At 47.7% G+C, this 24,589-nt stretch overlaps 5 protein-coding genes across 5 annotated transcripts; 1 reads left to right on the top strand and 4 right to left on the bottom strand.

The window, feature by feature from the left end:
• Window positions 1-403: 403 nt before the first annotated feature.
• PtA15_10A321 (uncharacterized protein) lies at window positions 404-1,749 on the bottom strand (the record flags this gene model as incomplete). Its single annotated transcript, XM_053160485.1, has 4 exons — window positions 404-490; window positions 592-1,143; window positions 1,243-1,372; window positions 1,475-1,749. The coding sequence occupies 4 exons, from the start codon at window positions 1,747-1,749 to the stop codon at window positions 404-406; spliced, it is 1,044 nt and encodes a 347-aa protein (XP_053024454.1).
• A 4,371-nt stretch (window positions 1,750-6,120) lies between these two features.
• PtA15_10A320 (uncharacterized protein) lies at window positions 6,121-6,401 on the bottom strand (the record flags this gene model as incomplete). The annotated part of the gene is made up of 2 exons (XM_053160484.1): window positions 6,121-6,179; window positions 6,272-6,401. The coding sequence occupies 2 exons, from the start codon at window positions 6,399-6,401 to the stop codon at window positions 6,121-6,123; spliced, it is 189 nt and encodes a 62-aa protein (XP_053024453.1).
• Window positions 6,402-16,046: 9,645 nt separating this feature from the next.
• On the bottom strand, window positions 16,047-17,848 carry PtA15_10A319 (uncharacterized protein; the record flags this gene model as incomplete). The annotated part of the gene is made up of 8 exons (XM_053160482.1): window positions 16,047-16,236; window positions 16,298-16,512; window positions 16,579-16,656; window positions 16,724-16,864; window positions 16,933-17,049; window positions 17,126-17,266; window positions 17,335-17,660; window positions 17,731-17,848. 8 exons carry the CDS (start codon window positions 17,846-17,848, stop codon window positions 16,047-16,049), a joined length of 1,326 nt encoding a protein of 441 aa, XP_053024452.1.
• Window positions 17,849-18,845: 997 nt separating this feature from the next.
• On the top strand, window positions 18,846-21,000 carry PtA15_10A318 (uncharacterized protein; the record flags this gene model as incomplete). The annotated part of the gene is made up of 3 exons (XM_053160481.1): window positions 18,846-18,858; window positions 18,926-19,182; window positions 20,725-21,000. The coding sequence occupies 3 exons, from the start codon at window positions 18,846-18,848 to the stop codon at window positions 20,998-21,000; spliced, it is 546 nt and encodes a 181-aa protein (XP_053024451.1).
• Window positions 21,001-23,223: 2,223 nt separating this feature from the next.
• Window positions 23,224-24,260, bottom strand: PtA15_10A317 (uncharacterized protein; the record flags this gene model as incomplete). The annotated part of the gene is made up of 4 exons (XM_053160480.1): window positions 23,224-23,707; window positions 23,774-23,793; window positions 23,863-23,940; window positions 24,006-24,260. 4 exons carry the CDS (start codon window positions 24,258-24,260, stop codon window positions 23,224-23,226), a joined length of 837 nt encoding a protein of 278 aa, XP_053024450.1.
• Between the last annotated feature and the right edge of the window lie 329 nt (window positions 24,261-24,589).

Genomic DNA, 24,589 nt, shown 5'->3' with positions numbered 1-24,589 from the left:
AAAGGTCCCATCACATCAGTAACAAGAAGATCAAGTCTTTCATTGCAGGGAATGACTCCTGGCAAGGAATGCCGGCGCCGTTTGCTTGCAGGTCTCACATATGAATGACGTCCAGGTTTTTAGATCGAGTGACGGGACAAAACGCTTGAGAAAGTCTTTTATGATTGAGTCAGAAACATGCCCCAATCGGAAGTGCCATTTGTACGATGGAGAAGTGAGACGCGCGGAAGATCGAGTAGAGACAGCTTGAATAGATGGAGATGAAAAAGAGAAGGAATTTGGGGTGATGATCCACGACCTGTGTTGGAATTTTGCCTTGATGGAAGCAAAACTTGAGACTAGATGTATATTGTGGTTTGGAAGGAAAGATGGTTTGAAACCAGACTCGATGAACTGTCCGAGGCTAAGAAGAGTGCCGCTCATCTCCGGGATGTACAACAATTTCGGGATCATGAGGGTACCATCCCCATTGACCATTGTGAGGTGTCCACTATGAGTCGCCAGCATAGAACCATCGGAAGAAGCCAATTTCAGCCTCATGGGTGGCTTGAGTGGAGACAAAGAAGAAAATGATAGGAAAGACCCGCTCACATGGTGGGTCGCCCCTGAATCCAAAACAGTACCATCGCCGGCGGCACCCGTCGCATCCGCGCCCACAGCTGATCGAACTGCTGCATTCTGATCTTGGCCTGTGGGTGGGTTGTTTGGGGGTGCGGCCTGGCGGGCGAAACCGGAAATGGGGCGACCATGTAGGGGAGTGTTAGGTGGCGGCAGCTTGGCATCGCCGCGGAGGGTCGGACACGACAACCTCAAGTGCCCCTGCACCCCGCAGTACGCGCAAGGTTTACCGCTGAAAACCGAAGGGTCCGACGGGCCTTGATTTCCTTTCTTGATGTTGTTGAGAGCCGCCAATATATCATTGACCGTTGGGTTCCCTGGCTTTCCCACCGTTGACTGTTGGTGATTTGGCTGATTTCCGTGTTGTGGAGGGTGATTGTTGGATCTGCCGGGAGTGTTCTGATGGGGCTGTTGGTTATATCTTGGTCCTTGCCAGTTGGGTTGAAAAGATCTAAATACCGAAACCGTTTGAGGTTGATTGGTGTCGAACCAATTGCTTTCCCCATACGCCGATGTGATAATTGCCTGTATATTGCGAGCAGTAACATCCTTTTTATCTCCCAGTTAAAGAGAAATATTCTGGAAAAGTTGAGATCGGGACATTGCCGGTGGTGGAGGCGCAACCGCCTGGAGAATAAGACTTTCGACGAAAGGAGGCAGCGCTGCCTGGACGTTCTTGAGATCAGCGAATACATCAAATAGCTTGTTGAATAAACCTTGGACTTGTGAAGGATCAGTGGCAGGTCCCGTAATCCTGAATCCAAGAAGTCAATCAATAAGTTCGATTTATCTGAAATGGATGGTGCCTTGAAAGTTTGCCTGAACGGCATCAAAAGCTTTGGTCCCTTTTGTGTACCGATCGACAAGCAAAGAGAGTTCATCATGTACCGTGATTTGTATGAGGTATAACAAGCATGTTTCCTCCTGCGCCGAGATTTTCTTGTAGTTGTCCGGGTTCTCAAAAAAAGCTGCATGACTGAGTGTCAACAAAATCACCCGCAACAGGTCCCGCTTCCACTTGTTGAAGTTTGAACCGTCGGCCGTGAGTTGCTCAATCTCCGATTTGTATACGCTGGGCTGTTGGAGGAACTTATTTCTAGGTGAGACGTCGATTGTGTTGATTTGTGACATGGAGATTACTGGTGAATTGGGTGAGCCTGGATTCGAGATGGAATCGGAGCCGGTGGGTAATGTGTCAGAAACAGAGGGGTTTGGAGAAGTTCAACAAGGCCTATTGATTATTGGTTGATACTCTGGATTTGGAATGATTGTTGTGACAGATAGGCCAAAAGGATTCCTGACGACTCAACAATCAGGTGGAAATGAAGCCGCTGATGATTTGGCTTTGTCGATGTGCCGAGTAATAACTTTGGAGAAAACGTAAGAAACTGCCGAAATGAAAGGCAAAGGAGGTCAATCCGGCTTTTCCTCAATCGGTGAGGGGGGTAGTGGAGGTAACTTGAGTAGGGCTTTGTAAGCCTTAGTTTGCTTTGGCCTTTTTGCTTGAGTCGGTGGAGGTAAGGGTCCCGCTAATTCAGGTCAATCCTGACGATTCATGACCATAAAATGTATCCAAAGATGCCAAGAATCAAGCGTTGTGGTATGCTTTATGGTTACCCCTCAGCTTACCCCATAACAGTACAACACTTGCTCACTCTACAGTATTAGCCCCCACTATATTGTGGTTTTACCCTTATTAAATAACAATTACATACATATCACAACTCTATTACATCGCTCAATCACTGTTAACCCCTCTGTCAGGGTGTTCCACAACCCCATTTTGTGGCAACACACGGACCATATCAACTTACGACTCACTCAGCACCAGCTACATCACCCATATCCCCTAAGCCACTTGTTTGACGTAGGCTATCCTTCGATACACCTCCACCATGACTACATAAACCTTCCAATCGTAGATTGGGGGGGCTTGTTTTAGTGTCTAGTGACCCAGGAAAGGCACATCCCTTTCCGCACTCAGCAAAAGGTTCTCAGGAACACTTTTGAGCTGTACAGCGTTGATTGCTAGCTTTCTTGTACATTATTCGACTCTTAATCTGTTATGGTTTAAGACCCAAAAAACCCTTGAGTGACATTGCTCCTCCCTGCCCGCCTCTTGACCGCTCCATACTCCAAATGTGGAGTTTGCACACCCTACCTCACAACAGATTCCTCCGATATCTCCCGCGGAAAGTTGTCCTTGACGTTGAGTGATGGCAAGGACTTGGATGCAACGGATAAGTCTGGCATCGTCAAGCGCTAGGTATTGATTTGCTGCCAAAGAATATGAAAACTGAGATGGATAGTCACTGATGAGCATTTCTTGTGATGGTTTGATGCACATGCATTGCGCTCTATGGCTCAAAACTAGCTCGGCATTTATTGGTGCAGCGCCATAGAGCTATGGCTGTATAGTTGAGCCAAGAAAGGCAATTGCTTGTTCATTGCTTAGGGAAGTGGCAGGCATCGTCGTGTCAGTCTGGCAGAGAGGTTTCTCAAGGGCGAAGTCAGTTAGTTGTTTTGCGATTTGCTTAGGCATTTGATCTTTTTTCTTGGCATCATCGACATAAATGCCCCAAAATGGACATCCATAACAAAAAAGTTGATATGCTGATTTTAATTCAACCAGATTTGTGGGCGGTTGTTTAGAAACATTGACATCAAAGCTAGGAATCTGGTATATTGTGGCAAAAAGTCTGGATAAATTCTTCTTGCCGGGACAGTGGCTAGGATTGTGGTATGCTGGAGGGTTGGATTTTGAAACGCGGGAGGTGGTGTCAACAAAGAGCAAAAAAAACCCTGTTTGAATTGGTATTTTCTTGAGGATACCACACAAAATGCAAAAAAACAACGTATCATGAGTTGATTCGCCTGCGCCGATTAGTTGACGAGCTTCATCAAACCCCAATATCAGTCTGAGATTTCCTTGCTGTATGAATTGGAGAATGTTGTCCACAAAGAGCATTGCATCTTTGATGTTTGTCTGAATTGTTGTGCTGCTGTCATCCGATAGGCCTGGGATTTCTTCCATCTTGTTCCAAACTTCGGTCCAAAAAGGCGGGTCGTTAGTTTCCCCCTTCTTTGGGAAGCTATAGTTTATCCATTCTTCCAATCTTGCCTTTGCAGCCTTGGCAGGATCATGAGCCAAAAAGTAGTCGGCCACGGCACGCAAGATAGCAAGAAGCAGACGTGTATAATGTGTCTTCACAGTTTTATTGTTTGTGTTTTCTTTGTTTTTGGTGTGGAGCTCGATCAGCTGGCCCGCAGAATACTTGGATCGCGGCGGGAATCCGGTTGAGTTGAGGGGGCAGAGACAGATATATACAACACATACATGCCTCGACAATTCCTTTAATAAGCGCGATTTGCCAATCATTGTTGTTCCAATGAGTGAAGTGCAGGGAGCTAAGTAAGTGTTGGGATTCCAATCATTTGCGTATTGTCAAAGGGTCTTGAGCGTTGGTTGTACAATATTTTCGGAATTGAAATACACATGATCAAATCCTTCTGCAACGATTTTGGCTTGGATTCCAGATTTGGTGATTTTTTGTAATTTTCTTACGGCATCCTTGGAAGATTTGCAATTGATGGCATCAACTCTCTTCTCATGAGTTACTTTGTTACCGCGAGAAATCTCACTTCAAGGATAATTAAATTCCCCAAAAAAATTACTTAAAGTTTGAAATTGGGAAAATCATTGAAAAAAAATCACTTCCTACGGAAAAAAAATGCTAACTGAGCGTGCTCAGCCAAAAAAATAAAAATGTGTCAGAATGAGTAAAAAACAATGGGGCACATTTTTGGGGTGATTTGTTAGACGGGCCTGCATCAGGCCCGCATGGGCCCATACCAGGCCCGTTGGGCCCATTGAAAACGTAGTATTTGTTTGGAATTCCCATGCTCTGCTAAAATATGAAATGGGTCAAACCAAATAAATAATGAGGGGGCACATTTTTTGGTAGATTTTTTCACGGGCCTGAATGAGGCCCACTTGGCCCCCACAAAGCCCACTGGGCCCATTGAAAGAGTAGCCTTGGTTAAGAAAGCATATGCTCAGCTAAGAAATAAGAATGTGCCAGACTGAGTAAAAAATGGGGGGGGGGGGGGGAATTTTGGGGGAGGCTTTTTGGACGGGCCTGTATCAGGCCCGTACGGGCCAACAGGTTTCCTAGGGGAAGGGATGGGCCTGGACCTACATTCTGTGAGTGCACAAATGTCATACAGATGTCAGAAGCCCTTCAATATCTTCTGTTGATTAGTGGCCAATTGGTGCTGTTCTGATTAAACATTATATGGGCATTCTTAACCAAGAATACTTTTGGCTTGGCCCAACCAGCTTTGGGTGGGCCTCTATGGGCCTGATGCAGGTCTGTCAAAAAGCCCTCCCCAAAAGTGTGGCCCCATATTTTTTACTCAGGTTGTCACATTTTTGTTTCTTAGCTGAGCATATAAGGCATTCTTGACTAAGGCTAATCTTTCAATGGGCCCAGTGGGCTTTGTGGGGGCCATGTGGGCCTCATTCAGGCCCTTGAAAACATCTCCCAAAAAATGTGCCCCCTCATTATTTATTTGGTTTGACCCATTTCATATTTTAGCAGAGCATGGGAATTCCAAACAAATACTACTTTTTCAATGGGCCCAACGGGCCTGGTATGGGCCCATGCGGGCCTGATGCAGGCCCATCTAACAAATCACCCCAAAAATGTGCCCCATTGTTTTTTACTCAGTCTGACACATTTTTATTTTTTTGGCTGAGCACGCTCAGTTTGCATTTTTTTTCAGTACAGAGTGATTTTTTTTCAATGATTTTCCCAACCTCAAACTTTGAGTATTTTTTTTGGGAAATTTAATTATCCTTGAAGTGTCTCCGGGTGGTGATACGCGAAAGCAAGTCATGAAAGTTCTTCTTGGAGCTCATCAGATTCAATGTCAGACATAGAAACAACGTCGGCGAAGGACACACGTCGGTTGAGAAGGCTGCACCACAACATAATAAGTTCGGACTTGTGTGTCACTTTGTCGCACAGCTTCTCAAGGGCATCAAGGTGTTCTTGGACACCTTTTGCTTTGAAATCAACAAGGTAGGCTGACCAATTAGCTGAGAGCACAGTGTTGTGATGAATGAGAAAGCAAAGCATACGTACATTCAACAATACCCCGGAAAGATTTGAATGATTTTTTTGGCTCTAAGAGTGTTTGATAATATTCTAGAAAATGTTTGTATTCAGGAGATCTAATCTCTTGATACAATGGCACAGAAGGCTGTACCATTCCAGGAAAGGGAAGAAGTGCTTCCGCTTCTCGAGATAACTTGCAGTTCAGTGCCTGAATTCTTGCCTCATGAGTGATTTTGCAGTTCAGCATCTGTGGGTGCTGTGCCACAAAAGCGAGTTGGGAAAGTTCCATTTGTAATTGCTCGTCATAATCAATGGAAAGACAAACAGTGACCACGACAAAGCCTGCTGTTCTGTTGAGAAGTTTGCACCACGCCTGACAAAATCAAAGGGTTTTTTTTTCTAAATCGTTGAGGGCATCGAGATGTGCCTGGAGAGCTTTTACTTTGACATTGGCAAGGTAGGAATGGTTAGTTGAGAACGGACAAGGACAGGGCTGAGATGAATTGGCAAGCAGGTAAGTTTTATGTACATACATCCAACACGATTATAAAAGGAATAAAATCTTTCTTCTGGGTTGGAGGTCTCCAAATGAAACTCTAGGAATTGCTTGCGTTGAGCGGATAAGGTTACTTGATCGATTTCCAAGAGTGATTGGAGATTCATCGTTGTAAGCTGGTTGGAAGAAGGGGACCAAGTTGATTTTTTATTGATGTATTTGCTGAATCCTGAACGTCGCCGTTGGTTGGTTGGTTGAGATTAATAATAGAGCTATGAATCCTAGAAAAGCACACTCTGTAATAGGAGTGTACCAAAGCACACTCTGTAATAGAAGTGTGCCAAAGCACACTCTGTAATAGGAGTGTGCCAAAGCACACTCTGTTATATGAGTTTGCCAAAGCACACTCATAGGAGTATGCCAAAGCACAATCTGTAATAGTAGTGTGCCAAAGCACACTCTGTAATAGGAGTGTGCCAAAGCACACTGCGTAATAGGAGTGTGCCAAAGCACACTGCGTAATAGGAGTGTGCCAAAGCACACTGCGTAATAGGAGTGTGCCAAAGCACACTGCGTAATAGGAGTGTGCCAAAGCACACTGCGTAATAGGAGTATGCCAAAGCACAATCCGTAATAGTAGTGTGCCAAAGCACACTCTGTAATAGGAGTGTGCCAAAGCACACTGCGTAATAGGAGTGTGCCAAAGCACACTGCGTAATAGGAGTGTGCCAAAGCACACTGCGTAATAGGAGTGTGCCAAAGCACACTGCGTAATAGGAGTGTGCCAAAGCACACTGCGTAATAGGAGTGTGCCAAAGCACACTCTGTAATAGGATTGTGCCAAAGCACACTCTGTAATAGGATTGTGCCAAAGCACACTCTGTAATAGGAGTGTGCCAAAGCACACTCTGTAATAGGAGTGTGCCAAAGCACACTCTGTAATAGGAGTGTGCCAAAGCACACTCCGTAATAGGAGTGTGCCAAAGCACACTCCGTAATAGGAGTGTGCCAAAGCACACTCCGTAATAGGAGTGTGCCAAAGCACACTCCGTAATAGGAGTGTGCCAAAGCACACTCCGTAATAGGAGTGTGCCAAAGCACACTCCGTAATAGGAGTGTGCCAAAGCACACTCTGTAATAGGAGTGTGCCAAAGCACACTCCGTAATAGGAGTGTGCCAAAGCACACTCCGTAATAGGAGTAAGCCTGGCCAAGGACGAATCAGCCGCATCAGGAGGACTTCGCCAACTGACAGACGAGGAGGAGTTACGTGAGTAGGCTGGATGGCTTCATTCTACCTGTTAAAAACTAAAATCCCACATCTAACAACTGTTCCACATTACTAGTTCAAGCTCAGAAGGTTGCCAAGAATTCCATCAGCGTCAGCTATAAATCTTCCGGAAAACCCGATTGTGCAGCCTAAAGTAGTGGTGGAGCTGGTTTGGGTGGCAACCACATTTTCCTCATTGCGCGCCAGTCAGGTGTTCAGTGTTGATGGATAAAACACCAATCAACCCACCACCTCAAAGGACCACAATAGGCTATAATTGGATGCCAAATGTGCCCTGTTGGGTCAGTTGGTGTGGTACAGCCATATGCATAGGTAAAGTAGGTTGTACAAGCCAATAGCAGCATTTAGAGTGATTAGCACGTAGAATCCTTCTCCATACACATCCCCTGGGACTCAAAAGCCCATGGTGATTCCATAATTATCTTCAAAACTTTAGTTGGTTGCAAACTTGCACTACTTGTGCAGCCTAAAGTAGTGCTGGAGCTGGTTTGGGTGGCAATGAAGAAAGTGCCTTTTTTTGGCTTCTCCCACCAGGGGGGGAATGGTCGCACTCTCCAGAGAGTGCCAGATGGTAATTTTTTTCAGGAAGGCTGCCAGATGTGAGTTGTGCCTCAGCTGTAACTTAGTCATGTGCTAACTTGATGTTATGTTCAACTGATATCAATCTCCTCTTTAGTCATGCTTGTATAATCTGGTAAGTTAACATCACAGCATGATGATGTGGCAATTCAGATACTTCCATATTTTCTTCTGTAACCATCAAAAATGCCATTTTTTGCAGCAGTGCAATTCATGCTTAGCCGTAGATAGTACACAAAGTATTCCTTGGCAAGTACTCTGCACCCATAGGGGAGTACTTTCAGGCTCACAACAACCACTCATCTACAGTTGCCAGGTGCGGGTGCATGTTCTGGGATCTTGGGCTGAACAACATGCAAGTCTTTGATACAAGTACTTGCCATACCCCTGTGACCCGTGAGTTGTCTTGTTTCCACCACCTTTTTACTGTTGGATTACACCTTATAATACAACAGTACAACTGTCGTGCTGCAAGTCAAATTGACCTCTGAGGCTCTGGTTGGAGGAATTCCAACAATTGCACAGCTCTGACTGGAGGAATGCCTCCAATCATAGGTTGCCTCCTCAGATGTAGGGATTCCTCCGGTCAAAAAGGTGTACTGCCTAGTTGGCTGGAGGAATCCCTCTGGCTGAGGAGGCATACCCCCTTGGCCAGAGTGATTCCTGTCAAAGAGCTATGTACATCTCTTTGACCAGAGAGATCCCTCTAGTCAAGCAGGTGTACATACCTCTTTGACTGGGAAAATTCCCTGAGTTCAAGGAGGTGTACATACCTCCAACCACAGGAATCAATCTTCCTGTTGGGTTTATGTACACCTCTTCAACCGGAGGAATCCCTGAGGTCAAGGAGGTTTACACACCTTTGACCGGAGGAATCAATCCCTCCTGTCACCGTTGGATTCATGTACACCTTGCTGACTGGATGAATGCCTCCATTTGAAGAGGTGAGTCCACTCAGCAAGCTGGATATGTGACCAGCTTGCCAGGAGGACCCCCCTTGCCAAGCTGGTTAAGCTCGCTGAGACAAGGGACCACTCCTAACAGGCCCTCTCAGCCCAGCAGGCCAGGAGGATGCCTCTTGGCAAGCTGACGTACCAGGTCGCCGGGATGACTCCTCCCAATGAGCTGGATACATATGAATCCAGCTTGCCAAGAGGACTCGGCCCAGTGGGCTGGATACATATGTACCCAGCTCGGTGAGGAAGGTCCTCCCAGCGAGCTGGAGATCTCCCTTGCCGAGCTGGATATATATATATATATACAGCTTGCCAAGAGGACTCCTCCCAGCGAGCTGGATACGTCTTTAACCAGCTCGCCAAGGGGGGTTCCTCCCAGCGTGCTGGATACTTATAGTTATGTACCCAGCTTGCTGGGAGGAGTCCTCTCGGCCAGCTGGATATATATATATAAATAAATATATCCAGCTCGGCAAGGAAAATTGTCTCCCATGTCCACCCTACCGTTCGGGCGAACGTGAGGGTGGACATGTCAAGCACAGGCCCTTGTGAAATCCCCCACCTATATTACAGGTGTAAATGGGCCATCGAAGGGAGTCCCTTCGATGGCCGGGTTGTAATGGCCATCAAAAGGAGTACACACTCCCTCCGATGGCCGGTGCAACCCGGTCATCGAGGGGAGTCTACACCCGATGGCCGAATTGTACTCGCCATTGAAGGGAGTAAGCACTCCCTTCGACAGCTGGGTTGTACCGGCAATCAGAGGAGTGAGCGGACTCCCTTCGATGGCGGGTACATCTCAGCCATCGGAGGTAAACTCCCTGAATGACCGGGTTGCGCCAGCCATCGAAGGGTGTAAGCACTCCGTTCAATGGGTGGTGCAACTCAGCCATGAAGGGCTTCCATGGCTGAGTTGGAACAGCCATCAAACACAGTGCTTAATCCCTTCAATGGCTGGTGTAACTCAGTCATCGAGGAGAGTATGCCACCTATGGCTGAGAAGTACCCGCCATCAAAGGGAGTCCGTACTCCCTTCGATGGCCGGTACAACCCAGCTGTTGGAGGGAGTGTGTACTCCCTTCGATGGCGAGTGCAACTCGGCCATCAGGTGTAGACTCCCCTCAATGACCGGGTTGCACCGGCCATCGGAGGGAGCGTGTACTCCTTTTGATGGCTGTTACAACCCGGCCATTGAAGGGAGTACACATTCCCTTTGATGGCTGGCACCACTCGCGCCATCGAAGGAAGTGTGTAGTTTGACTCCCTTCGATGGCCAAGTTGTACCAGCCATTGAAGGAAATGTATACTCCCCTCGATGGCTGGCACAACCTGGAACAACCCAGCCGTCAAAGGGAGTGCGTCGCCCTTCAATGGCGGGTGCAACCCAGCCATTGGGGGGAGTCTACATATGTACTCCTGATGGCTGAAATCTACCCGACATTGAAGTGAATACACACTTCCTTCGACGGCTGGGTTGTATTACCATCGAGGAAAGTACACACTCCCTTCAATGGGTGGTACAACTCGGCCATCGAAGGGAGTGTGTACACCTCTCCATGTCTGGGTCATACCGGCCATTATGCACACATTCCCTTGATGGCCAGTACAACCTGGCTGTCAAAGAGGATCTCCCTCCAATAGCCAAGATGGGAAATGAGGTCATATACACATGCTCATTGCCCAACCACATATAATGTACTTCCACCATCTGCAGGTGAAGACAGCTGCACCTGAGCACCTGTAATCTTGTCCACCGCAATGTTCGGCCGAACTTTGCGGTGGACAAGTGCACGGGTTGGACCCCCCTTGTGCATTCATCAAGGCACACCACTTTCTGGGGGCATCCCCACCCACACCCCCTTCAGAAAAGGGGCCTGCCTGGAACCCTTTCAAGATTCAAGGGGAACCAATTCATCTCAAAATTGTTGTATCTGGTGTCCGGCCCACCTCTGCCTCCCTCACGGCCTTCAAGTTGTCACATGAGGTGTAATGGTCCAAAATCCATGATATTGGGCTGTTTTTTTGTTCAACAAGACACATTTCCTTTCTCACTTCACAACAATTGCCAGGTGGCCTCTTGTATGAATATGAGGTTTCATGTGGACTTAAACCTGTCAGAAACTTGGGCAATACCCATATAGCCTGAACAAGCAAGGTGCATCATTAATTACAGCACAAAATGTTTTTTTTAAGCTGAATGTGACTAATAGATGGCAAACTCTGTAGGTTCTATTCCGGACTGTTTGACACATGCTGAAAATGGGATTTGGCAATTTTTTGGGTACATTTGTCATCAAGATCAGTTAGTTTGTGCAACTTCCAAAGAGGTAATTGACACCCAAGGGAAATCAAGTAATCAGATGATAAATATAATGATGTGAGCATCACAGAGTGATAAACTCTTGCTTCAGCTTGGCACAGAGAGACTTCAATCCCTCACAAATAAAAGGGACTGCGGAAACATGACTTGGAATTTGATTTAATTTGGTAAAATTGGTGACCATGTAATACTTTTTGGCTTGCTTGCCTACAAGCACATCTGCAGTCAGGGTATGTTTGATCAGATATCTTACACGGAAAGTTAGGATGGACTAGAGGTAAGATTCACATAATGAGAATTCACTCATGAATACATACTGGAAGAAACTTACATACATCATACTTCCAACAGGTCTCATGATGAGTTACGCATGAGGATAAAAATGAGTTGCAGTTGAAATTGGCACTGACATATGACTAACATCAGACAAGTTGTCTGACAGAATTATGGTCTGGCACTCTCTGGAGAGTGCGACCATTCCCCCCCTGGTGTCCTCCTATGATGTTGCCGTCTTTGTCGTTTGGTAATTGTGGGCGGCCCTGTGGATTATTTTGGCCTAAAGGCTTTGACAAGTCAGTTTGGTCTGTATTATGTGGAGAGAAAAAAGTACTTACCTTGGCTTCCCTCACTGGAGACAGAAGCCATGTTTTAAAGAGGTTGGGATGAGCGAGTTTTAGTTGGGTGATTGATATATGAGCAATGAGTTGTGGCAAGTGGAAAACAGAAGTTGGGTGATCAATATATGAACAATGAGCTGTGGCAAGTGGAAAACAGAAGTGGAATATGTTGAAGGTGACTTTGACCGGTTTAGGTAGCACAATTTCGAGGAAAAGTAATGAAATTGGGAGAGGTCAGTCGCGCAAGAGAACAATGGCTTATGTAGACAAGATATCCGCAGCTGAGCTGCGGCTGAGGACAGGAGACAAAATGCAAAGATATCCAGCAGGGGAGGGGGGGGGGGGGGGTGGTGCTTTTTTCCCGCAAGGAATGAGCCAAGGCAGCTCAGATCTTGTGGCCGTCGTCCACTGTAAAAGGAAATCGTGAGTGATTGCGTGAGCAAGCTCACATCTGTTGGGCTTTGAGATTGCGCCATCTGGAAGCGCATCCAACGCCCGTAACAATTTGGATTGAATGAGCCGATAAGTATAATGCCAAATGCGTCCTGGGTTGGGCTGGGCAACTCGATCTGTACAAAAAAGGAAACATTAAATAGGCAAACTTTTCAGCGGAACAAAAGCTCTCATGGTCCCAATTGGGTAAGTGAGCAGCAGCTGAGGGTGAACAGGCTCGGGCGCTGGTAGGACTGTCAGCTGGCTACTATGGCAGAGCCAACATGACAAGATACAAATGAAAATATAAAAAGTAGTTTTACATATGAAAGAGACATTATAACTCTTACATATGTAAAACTACGCAAAAACATTAAATGCATATGTAAATAATTGATTACTTAGCTTTGTGTAATCAATAAGTAAAAAATTATAGAAGATTCTGATTCTACGGGTAAAATAACGTAGGGTACCTCACTTACACGTACCCTTAATTATTATCCCTTCCTTGTGTAAACTAACTTCAAAGTTTAAGCAAGTGCATCACGCCCTGCGTGAATGCACTTGTATGCATATATATACATAAGTACATATGTTTACACCCATTTTCAGTGACGTAACTGAGGTGTTGTGTATCCCAACCCGAGATTTCCCAGTTTCTGGAAATAAAATTGCAGCATTTCCCCACCTGAAGGCTTCCATAGCGAGTCTGAAACTCTGGAGCCTTGGCGCATTTCGTCTCAACAAGGCCTCTTATTTATACCTTTCAAACCCTACCGCCTCACATCGCTGGCGCGACACTATTGTTTACCACAACCCTATTGTATTCGTAGGCTATTTGCCCGTTTATTGTTTCTGCCGCTCCTTTTCCTTATCCCTCCGATTCCTCACTTGATTCCAACTGCAAATAGTATGTTGTATCCATCAATTTCCCTAATTTATATTTATCCGACTCTCCACTTCCGCTGCTTTTGTTTATCATCTCGATCCTAATTCGACCCAAACCAATAGTACTATAATATATTTTCTTGAAATTACTTAATCCATATATCTCTCAGTTCTCTTCTCCCTGCTATTCCCTGATCCGTTAATCCCTCAGCCTCCATTCTTCCCTCTTCAGGATCCCGAACGCATGAAGTCCCACCGTCTTCATAATAATCACTGTGAAGTTTCCTTTTAGTGCCACCTCCTCACAGTCATTGTTGCCAAAACCAAACGCTCCCGCACCGCTCATGTTATGTTGTTTCTTAGTTTCCTCCGATGCAACTCGCCACGTTTCATACTTCTCTACCCGCTATTTCCTGAATCATCCTCCCTCAACTTCGTCCATTTCCTCTCCAGGAACTTGAAGGCATCGAGCGCTACTTTCCTGAATGTAGTAAGAGACGTGTTAAGTTCCAGTGGATGGAACAATCACCGAACTCAAAAAACTTTGCATCACCAGGTATGGTTATCACGTAACGCGACAGTACAACTGCCGCACGGACTCTCCATTTTTTGCAGACAAAAGGGTGACGCGAAACCTGAACGCGCCTGCAATTGCATCAGGAGCCGTTTAGGTGCCGATTCTGGTAGGCCGGCGGCTAGGACACAAGATTTCCCCAATTTACAAACTCCATCGCAGCGAAACCGGCGCGCGGCCTGAACGGTCGCACTTCTAGGTTGTCCCCGCAACGCTCACCATACTCAATGCTACTCTGACGCTCCCTGTTGGGTTATCAGAGCGAAGCGGTCTTGGTTCCCTTCGAACGCCGTCCCTCGAGTTGCATTGGAAATCGGCGCCGCCCCACATTCGTCTCAAGTCCAACAATTGACGCACCTCTTGAGATACCCAATGGGACCTACATACAGTTGACTCCCTATTAACCCATACCCCTCGGTGGACCCATTTTGCTATGGGTTAACAGGATCATGGGGGAAGAGTGAAAGTCTCTATTGACCCATAATTACATGGGTTAATGACAGCACCCTATTAACCCATGAATTCCATGGGTTAATGAGGCTTCTGTCTCTCTTAACCCATAATATACATGGGATAAGAGAGACTTTTTCCTTTTTTTTTTTTGAGCTTACTGCTGATCAGACACCATTATATATGCTTGAAGTGTACCCGCCAAGCGGAGCTGGGTTCCCCCCAACACATTCGTTGAGATTCTCTAGCTGAAGCCTTTTTAAGGCTTGAAAGCATGATTTATTACCAACACCTCAACTATTACGCTAAATCACATTAGCGGCGCTAATTTCTATGATAATTTGGAGTGGTGTTGAAGTTCGGCGGGTGTGGGTGTCTGGCCTGATAGGCGGCAGGCACCTCCCAATACCCGCCTCATTAAGGGGACCTATTGAGTAGGCCAGGCAGGAACGGGTACCCGCGATTGTGCGCGCGGGCCGAGCGACCGTGTAATCCGACAGTAAGAGCTCTGCGAGCGCTGCCAAGCGCCCCCAGCGCTCGTACAGCTACCGTTGCACGAAATCCGACAGTACAGCTCAACAGTAGCACAGTCGTACTGTTGGATTTCACAAAATCCGACAGTACAACTCAACAGTAGCACAGTGTACTGTTGGATTACGCGTAATCCGACAGTACGAGCTCTGCGAGCGCTGGGGGGCGCTTGGCCCGCGCGCACAATCGCGGGTATTAAAAAAATCATGGGTTAATGAGTATATGGGATAATAGGGAGCCAACTGTAATGGTCGCCCCGACACCCCAGGACCCATATCTCCTCCGGGGCAAAAACCTCTCCCTTGATTCCTTTTCCTGTCTATATCTGCGTTGCGACTCCTCAAACAGAGGAATTGACTAAACCGAATTTTAACCGAGTCGATTGCTTATCCTAAACCAACACAGGCACGCGATAAACACACTGTAGACATACACGGCAGGCGGGTTTTGCTGTCAAGAGGACAGAGAATTCCCGTACGCGGGACTCTGTTCGACCCACCAGAGGTTGACGTCACAATGGCGGGGCGCACGATGTCAGCCAAATAGCCGGCAAGCACACCGGTCGGATGGCCGGTGTAATAATCGGGCCAATGACAGGCAGCAGGTCGTCAACTCGACCTAGGCCGTCTGTACGACGAGGTAATGGGTGGCATGGGGACGAGCCCACCAGATGCCATAACCTTGAACACCGACCCTCCAGGTCGGTCATAGGCGTCAGAATGCTGGCACTCTGACCATTGCCCTGGGGTCACGGTATGGGGCTGTTTATCGTTGGGGGGGCACCACCTGCGCCGGCTTTTGGACAGGATTCAGCTCTCACCGGGGGTTCAAATTGCCCGGACGATCAGGCAGGGGCACGGGGATTTTTTGGGGTAGGGTAAATTCTTTTTTACTGTGACATACATATGTACAAATGGCTCAAAACAAACGGGAGATGTTCTCCAGGCTATATGTATTTAGGTTATATCTAAATATGTATAAAGTGACATTTGATTTTGAACATTTTATCGGAAGGGTAATTTTGGAGGAAGACGGAATTCAGGTTAATTCAACGGAAATGATGTACCACATATGTACATTATTTCATATGTGCTGTTTGGGCTTCGTGAATAGGGGAGGAATCTGGTAAATACTGAGCTATGTATGTAGTAGGTCAAGCAACTGAACACGCCGCCTCAATTGAATGCAGCTTTGTCCACAACGTGATCCACCGGTGCGAATTGCGTGGTCGGGGCAGTAGCGGCCATGGTGATCTTGTGTTGCACCTCGTTCTCAGTTGGAAGAACAATCATGTCTCTTTCCATATCTTGAAAGTGGAAATCACCAAAAAGGTCTCGGTCACGCTGGATCACGAGACGTGCATACCTGAAGCAATGCAAACAGAGTCAAGCCAAGTTAGGCTACAAAACAATGAGGAAAAACTGACGCTTGTTTGTAATGAATCGATTGACGCCTAAGGAATTCCAGTTGCCGATCAATGATTTCCCATTGACTCAAGTTGGTTGCTGGATCCGGATTCAAGTAGTGATAAACCACCTGAAGTCGAATAAAGGCCAATCTGACCATCATTGTGGCCGTGTAATCCGCTTGGATGTCTTCAGCGGACCTGATACCGTCTGCTGGACCCATGTGTCGGTCAATCTGGATAACCGCGCGTTAGTATTTGAGAGGTGTATGAGGAGCAGAAAAATTGCAAAATCTATGTACAATGAGTATCAAATCGGATAGCTTGGGCACTGGACCATCAATTGGGTGGCGATTGAACTCTTTGATGTTTGATAAGAGCTGGGAGCTACGGGTCAAATGATCTGACAAAACAAACACCTTCCTAATGTGACCGGAGAGGACTCACCAGATTGCGCAGCATACCACGCTCATGCTTCAACAAGACTCTCATCATCTGTAACACACTCTGGTTGGCCAAGTGATCGGTGGGCCAGCCCGTCGGAAGGTGTTCGGTTATATAGGCTGCGGGTTGACCCGCCAGGCGCGTCTGGAAAAGTATATTTGGGTCAGCAGGGGGAGCCCGATTGAAGCAAGAACAACACGGAACCTACTGACCATCAACAACAACAAGGGGGAACGGGCAATGGGTAGGCCTCCTGTGGTGCGTGTTTGGGAGTATGCATGCAGGTCTCCCACAGTCAGGAGTGCGCGAATCTGGAGTCGGAGGAATGTCTGTAGAGACATGTGTCAGTTCGGAAACATTCCATTAGGGAGAGGTCAGAACAATGCAAGGGCCAAATCTACTAACACGTATGGTATTAGTATAAGTGTGCGGCGCAAGGGCCACGACAGGGGCGTCGTCAATTGCAGCATGGTGTCTCAATCCTAGTTGGTTGTTGTTGGCCACCGCAAGCACCACTGAGACACTCCATTGATCCTCGCGAGGGACCTGCGTAAAACTCGGTCATGAACGAATTATCGGACTGGAGGATATGCCGGGGGGAGGGGGAGACTCACCGTTAAGAGCCGATTGACAAGGGAGGCGGTGTCGTCGTCAAAGTTCATCTGAGTAATAAGGTCTTGCACAACCTGGGCGACACTGTCGGTTTGAGTGCCAGGGGCAAACATCGCGGCGACTTCCAGCCCTTCCCTGTCCTCAGCGGCCTGGATGCTCTCAGGAACATGGTTTTCGTTTTCAACTGTTAACGCTACCTCCATTGGGGTGAGAGTGTCGTCCTGGAGAAAAAAGTTGGCATTGACGCCGGTCGGATCCCTGCGAGGTTCCGCGTCAGGCGTGAGCAACGACTGAAGGCGGCTTCCACCCGTAAGAGGATTGTAGCGATCTGTTTATTGGGAGCATTATTTGTATGTCAATTTGGGGCTGAGGTGCTAACTCAATCCGGTGAAACTTACTGCCTTGGGTCACGCGAGCTCCACCGGGGGGCACGCTTTGCCCTGCACGAGGTCTGATAGGGCTTGGTCGCAGAGCACGCACAGGGGTTTGACTGGAGTTGAGGTTGTTGCGCAACATGGTAGCGACCTGAGGTTGAGTCAAGATTCAAGGAGTGGCAACGTCAGACAAGGGCGTGTGATCGACTCAGGAAACAGGGGAGTTGGAAATCCAACGGGTTCTTTGGGTGAGGTTGGGTCAGTCAAGATTTTTTGGGTGGATGGGGGAGTGAGCAAGACCAGATACGGGGTTTTAATATGCGGTGTGGTGAGGGATAACAGAGGTCTTTTATCCTCTGGAAAAGCCATTGGCAGCGAGTCATCCCTGCCTGAAAGTGGGGCCACTCTGAGAGTATATTTGGCCCACACCCTGAAAATGCCACTCTTGCAGATGACCACCAAACACCCACGCCAAGGACGGCCATTGGCCCGTGTTTTTGCCAAGGAATTGCCGGCAAGGATCTGAACCGTATTCTTGGTGGCTGCAGGCATCAATAAGGGCCAGTTTGAAGAGATGTGTGGCCTGGACAACACAAATAATCAGCATTTGGGATCTTCTAACGCAAATGGCTCTGGCCCTGAGAAACCAGCACCCCAACATGACATACTCGGCATCATGGTGGTGTATTATCCCGCGGCCGCAGGGCTGAAGATCATGGCCGACTTGGAGGGTTATCGTGACAAGCGTAAGAGTTTGGCACCCCACTTTGGGAGTGAGATGGAGGGGGGTGCGGTTTGAATGGGGATTATCATGCTGCCAGGACAGACAACAGCACGATAACCATTTGTGTAATATCCTTAAAATGGACGATTTGGAAGGTTGGTTTGCTTGTAATAAGGGCCTCGGCGGATTATTGTGGACTGCACTAATTTAATGCAAGACAATTTAATGTTGCTCATCTGGATGCAGATTTTGTAGTCATACGGGGACGTGTGGGCGACACCACCTACAAATGTAAGTTGTGCACCGGCCGGGCTGCCACTCGGAGCTATCGAGATCACATCCAGAGTGCCTTGCATCAGAAAAGGCTTTGCGAGAGGGAAGCTTGCGGGTTCCAGGCCACCATCAACGAGCAAGCATGGCCCCCGGATGTACCTGCGGCAGGCGAGGGCAGTTGAGATTCTCGTGATCCTGAAGGTTTGGTGTTTGACTTGATAGGCCTTGAGCGCGAGGGGTCTGATGCGGGTTCGGAGGAAGATGAACTGGTGCTGACTGAGTCAATCATTAATGCCTCCGCTGCATTTGACGCCGGCGAAAATATGGAGACGGAGGAGCCACTCGAGGACCTCGACTGGGATGATTATCTGTTTGAGGCCACGAATCAGTTGCGCGACAAGCCAATTGCGCGCAACAAAAATGCAAATACGCGTGGTGCGGCTCAAAACGGTGTCTGGTATCCTTTCAAGAACAAGGAGGTAACTAATTTCGGACCACTTGACTGAGTCTGTGCTGATGCCCGCCAAAACAGGCTAATATGGGGTGTTTCTGGGGCGGCAGTACCTCATTGCATCTCTCATTGTGGGATACATGCACCACATAATGTCTCGTGACGTTTATGCGCAGATCAAGCTTATCCTCACCCTGGTTGGCGTGAAGCTCCCCCATTGGACAACTCTCCAGCACTCTTGAGAAACTATTTGGGCCATGCTTACACTCAAATTACAGCAGCGGCAGAGTGTGTGGCAACAGCAATGCTACTCACTTAGCTTACGAGAAATACTAGGTCATGTCTGTGTCCTGGGCGCCATTTAACCTCTGGCTCTGTCTGCGCAGGCTGATCTTTCTCCCGACTGGAAATTAGGAGGTATCGAATCTGTATGTCAATCCGCATGTCGACTTTTACCCGGAGGAGACCCATGGTTACGGAGTCTACAAACTGTCCCAATGCGCAAAATGGCTGAAAGGCCTCCCGGCAAATCTCCGTGTTCAGATGGTAGAGACAGAGAATAAGCACTACTACATCTTTGAACCCGTCCTGACCAGGCGCAGAAAGATTCTGATCCCAATCTTCTTCTACAAAGAAAACGGCAGAATGTATGCCAAGTGTGCAGTCCCCGAAGTCATGACAACATATTCGCCGCTCCAAATCAACATATCTATGAGTGCAGACCTTTCGTTTGATTCCAAGGACCTTATGGCTATCCATGTGGGCGAGTTTGGCAAGCCATACCCCGATATTCGCATGGGAGGCGGCCACTATCTTTCCGAGTTGTGCTCAGGTCAAATTTGGGGTGAGGTGGCCATGGCTTGCTCAAAGATATCCCTATGTTGACCACGGAGTTCTTCCCCATTAATCAGACTGTAGCACTCCTTGAATCCCGTGGTCCTTACCGAATCCATGGAGAACACAGGCGGACAGGAAAGTGATCCGACACATGCCAATCAATCTCTACGCCAATGACACCTCTGGAAATGTATCCAAGCAATGGAACAAACACATTTCATATTATTTTACCCTTGCTGGCCTCGCCCCAAAGTTGTCAAATATGCAGTACAACTGCCACTTTCTCTCAACATCCAACCAGGCTGGAGTTTTGGAGTTAGGAGAAGCCATAGTCGAGGACCTGAAGTAAGCATGGATCTGCTGGAATCAATCTCGCGTCAAGAATAAATTATTGGCTTACTTTGGTTGGCCTGACGACTCTAGCGCACTAGGAACCACCGGTTTTGTGGCCCACGATGTTGCTCTAGATACTGAGGTGCTCATCATGAGCGTTATCTTATGTTTCCAAGGCGACTCACCCATGCATGCCAAGGTGACGAACACCACTTTGCCAAACGTCAGTCTGAATCCGTGCCGCATGTGTTGCCTACACGCGGCGCACTTAGATGACAAGAAAACGGTAGCCTATGTACAAGACTTTCTATGTCTGGATGGCCATGGCAGACGATTTAAGTTATCATTATGGATTGTCTTGTTGACAGCAAACTCACTGATGGGCCGTTCATCTCCGCAGACCTCCGGGACCGGCCGACAATGGGAGACCATCATATCTCAGACCGCCAACCTGTGGGAATTGGGGAAGAACGGTGTCAAGTCGCACTTTGATGATCAAACTAAACTTGTAGGTGTTCGAGACAATATCAACCGGCGATTTGTTGAAATCATGCAACAAAAAGATAATGCCTCCCAACAAGACGAAATCAGAAAAATGGAGGAGGAGGATCTGGCGCAGCTGTTCAACCCTTTTTTAGGCCTGCTAGGTGTCACGGCTTCCTCCTCTGTCTTGTGAATGCCTTCCCCGCCAAGACAATGCCACTAATGTCCCACTGTGATTCCCCTTAGGTTTTGATGGTTGCCTCGATACCCCGGTGGAGATCCTGCATGTGTTTCTCCTTGGAATAGTCAAATATCTTACTCGCGACTTCATAAAGGGGTTGAAGGTCAAACAACTTGCGCGCATTGTGGCGTCATGGGACGCCATCAACGTGGACTCGCTGAACATTACGTCTATACAAGCGCAATATCTCGTCAAACATGTATCCTTGTTGGTTGGCAAGGACTTCAAGATTGTCCTTCAAACCGCCCCTTTCGTCCTATACCAATTCATGACGGATGCTCAGCGCGCGCTTTGGATTTCTCTCGGCCAACTTGCGACTTACATCTTTGAAACTCATATTCTTCACATGAAACAGTACCTAGCGGATTTGCGCAAACATATTGATATCTTCATGTGGAATTTGATCAACACGACCGCGCAATGAGTTAATAAGCCCAAGTTCCACATGCTCATGCATCTTCCCGAGTCTATCGAGCGATTTGGGCCGCCAACGACCTTTGCGACCGAAAAATTTGAGAGCTTTAATAGTATCCTGAGGAACGCCTCAGTGCATTCAAACAGACATCGACCTGGGAGAGATTTGGCCCTGAGCTTTCTCAACTTCCACGCATTAAGATTGGTCGTATCCAATGCTCGACTTTTCAATCACCACACTCGGCTTGAATTCTACGCATCAAACGAGGTCACAGACATTTTCCGCACCAACCCGATTATTCAGAAGTCAATGGGATACAACCACCTGTTGGTTGAACCCCAAAACGCATTCCCCGCAATCATCCATTCATCTTTAACTGAAGCCGACAAGCAAGAAATTCCGGTCTACTTCAATCAATATCCCAATGCTCGTGTCACCCAAATCTGTCAGCTAAGATTAAGTGAAAAAGACGTCGTCAAGCGCAGGTACTTTGTTCTGGTAAATGAATTGGATGGAATATCTCATGAATATCTCATCCCCGAGCTGATATTACAGTGTGACATAGATTGTTCCAGGTGGCCAGAAATGTAACCAGGTAATCGGTCGGGTGGAATCTCTGTGGAAGATCAAAAGCCATCACTACTCTGGGTACATGATGAAGAGTACTCAATTCCAGCTCGGTGACATTAACACATTCTATCATATGAGGCGGGTGGAAAATACATTCAAAACCAGACATGCATCAGTTTCCGTAAGTGGGCGCTCCCTGGTTGCTGAGACTATGTCACAGATGTTAATTGGACCCCGGGGAGATGATTGATGACCACTTTTTATAGGAAATAAAAGTGTGTCTGAATGTCCAGCATGACTGTTTTTCCGGACACTGTCGAATGGTTCGAAATACCACTCCTAGTTCTCCAGATAACGAGGCCGGTCCCCGCCCAATAGAATCCAACACTCTGACAGTCAGAATTACATTTTAAATTCCTTGTCTCTGCATTCCACGGTTTCACATCAACAACTTGCCGCGCTGTCGTTTCCACCGGTTGACCCCAGCAGTTGGCACACTGCCATCAAGCGCGGCGTGCGGAAATGGCGGGGGGCCATGGATGTCTAAACTGTCCGGGAAAAGAGTTGAAACTAGCTTTCTGACATGAATTATGTTAAACCCCATGATTACCTGTGATCATTTCTCCTTTCCTTGGCTGTTCGCCTGCACGCAGACCCCGTGCCTCTTTAGTATTTTGCTTGAGTTTTTGACCCCTGCATTTGGGTGAATTGATTAGGAACATGTGTATGTTCCTAGTCTTAAATCAGATGCGTTTCAGTTGTACACAGTTGGTTGGGTTGCTGCTGGCCCCTGGGTGGAGGGCGGCATGCAAGCCGCGAAAAGGCTAGACCGGCTCCTGTACAACCATGTTCAAGCGCAAGCTTGAGCCGGTTCTGTCAGCTGTATGCATGACGCCAGGCGCCACTAGTTCAAAAGTCACTTATTTGGTCTTGCGACCTCACTGGACAAATATGTGGACTGAAATCATTAATGGATGATTGCTCTCTGGCACCACTTTGCTGGTGCGACGGGATAATTCACAAGTATGTTCGCTACAGATGGGCTCAGTGGCCTAACATTCAGATAATGGGGATAAGGTAAGCTACATGTATATTTTACTTATTGACATGAGACGGGAGGCAAGGTTAATCAGGACTTGTGGGTGGAGCGGTGAAAAGCGGACTAGTGAGTGGAGAAATGCAGAGCAAGACTAGTGGGTGGAACGACGCCAGCTCAAATCAAATCCATTGGTCAACTTTGCCATTTCGGATTGCAAGTCGCAGATCTCCTGGTGCGCCTGGGCCAGCTTCTGTGTCTGCACGACCAACTTGGCCATCCGGCTGGCAAGTAAGCGATCCATCTCTTGTTCGTGCTTTTGAACCAAGGACATGTAGGAGGATTGGAAGGATTGCTCGTTGCGCTTGATATTTGACTCCAAGTTGGCTAACTGGGTTTCGGACCGCTCCACAATTCCCGACATCATACGGAGCAGTTTGCGAACTATCGACTTGGTGATGAATATGGACGCCATTGGTGGATCAGGAGTGTCGGGAATGATTACGGGGTAGCTTGCGGAGCTGCCCAGAGCTGGGTGTGGGGGGCCCTCGATGAGCAATGGGTTGGTGGCCGTCCTGCCAGCTTCGTGAATGGCCTCATTGCCAATATCTTCAAATCGGCCGACCGCAGTTTCGTCCCTGTCGGCCATCCCGATTAAACCTCAAGCCGGGTTGATCGGGGTGGGCTCAACCCGGTCATAACACGCTTTGAGACGGAGGTAGAGCTGATTATGAGCCAAGAGTCAGCATAAGATGCGGATTTGGAAACAGGAGTCCAGACGTAATCTACTGACCTCTCTTGTCATATTGAAATGTACTAGGATGCCGGCAAAAACGTCTTGGGGGTTGGTTGTGTTGAGTGAATTGATGGCCTAAAAAAATGAAGAAGCATGTCAGAAATGATTCAATATCTGGTCAAAGAAAAAACATAACTTACCAAGAAGGTCCGCATGAGCTCACGGAACTCTAAGACCCGACTTTCCAATGGAATACCACAGAGCAAAATGTTGAGGTGGTCTTTTTTGTTGGTGCGCGCGAGGTACTGGAGGAGTGACTCATATTTCTCCATCGTCGGTACGGCCTTGCTGTGGGCCCACTGGACTCTATGATACCAGTCCACAACTTCGAGAAGGTAGGCACATCGATTGAGTACAACAGGAAAACCAGGCAGATTAGGTGGGTTGGTGGACATGGTGGGGGGATGGAAGTATAGGGTGGGCCAGATTGACTGAGGGACGAATGATTGAGCTCACCTTTATGGTGTAGGCTCCCGGCAAAGAGAGCACCATACAAAAGTGGGTCAGCACAAGCACGGATCGCATGAAAAGCTGTCCTTCTTGGCGCCTCTCAGTGAAGGCTAGCATGTCATCAAGATGATCTCACCTTGTCTCAGACGCTGGTCGTTCAACTCTTGAGGGCCGGGGCAAGGTGGCGAGGCCGGTATTATGTCGTCTCAAATGACAGAGTCATGCCGGCCGGCTTGACGGATGCGGACGCATAGACAAGTTTTTATCACGTCTC

This window comes from Puccinia triticina, chromosome 10A (assembly GCF_026914185.1).
Source record: "Puccinia triticina chromosome 10A, complete sequence".
Taxonomy (NCBI): Eukaryota; Fungi; Basidiomycota; class Pucciniomycetes; order Pucciniales; family Pucciniaceae; genus Puccinia; species Puccinia triticina.
This window is presented reverse-complemented; position numbering and strand designations above follow the sequence as displayed.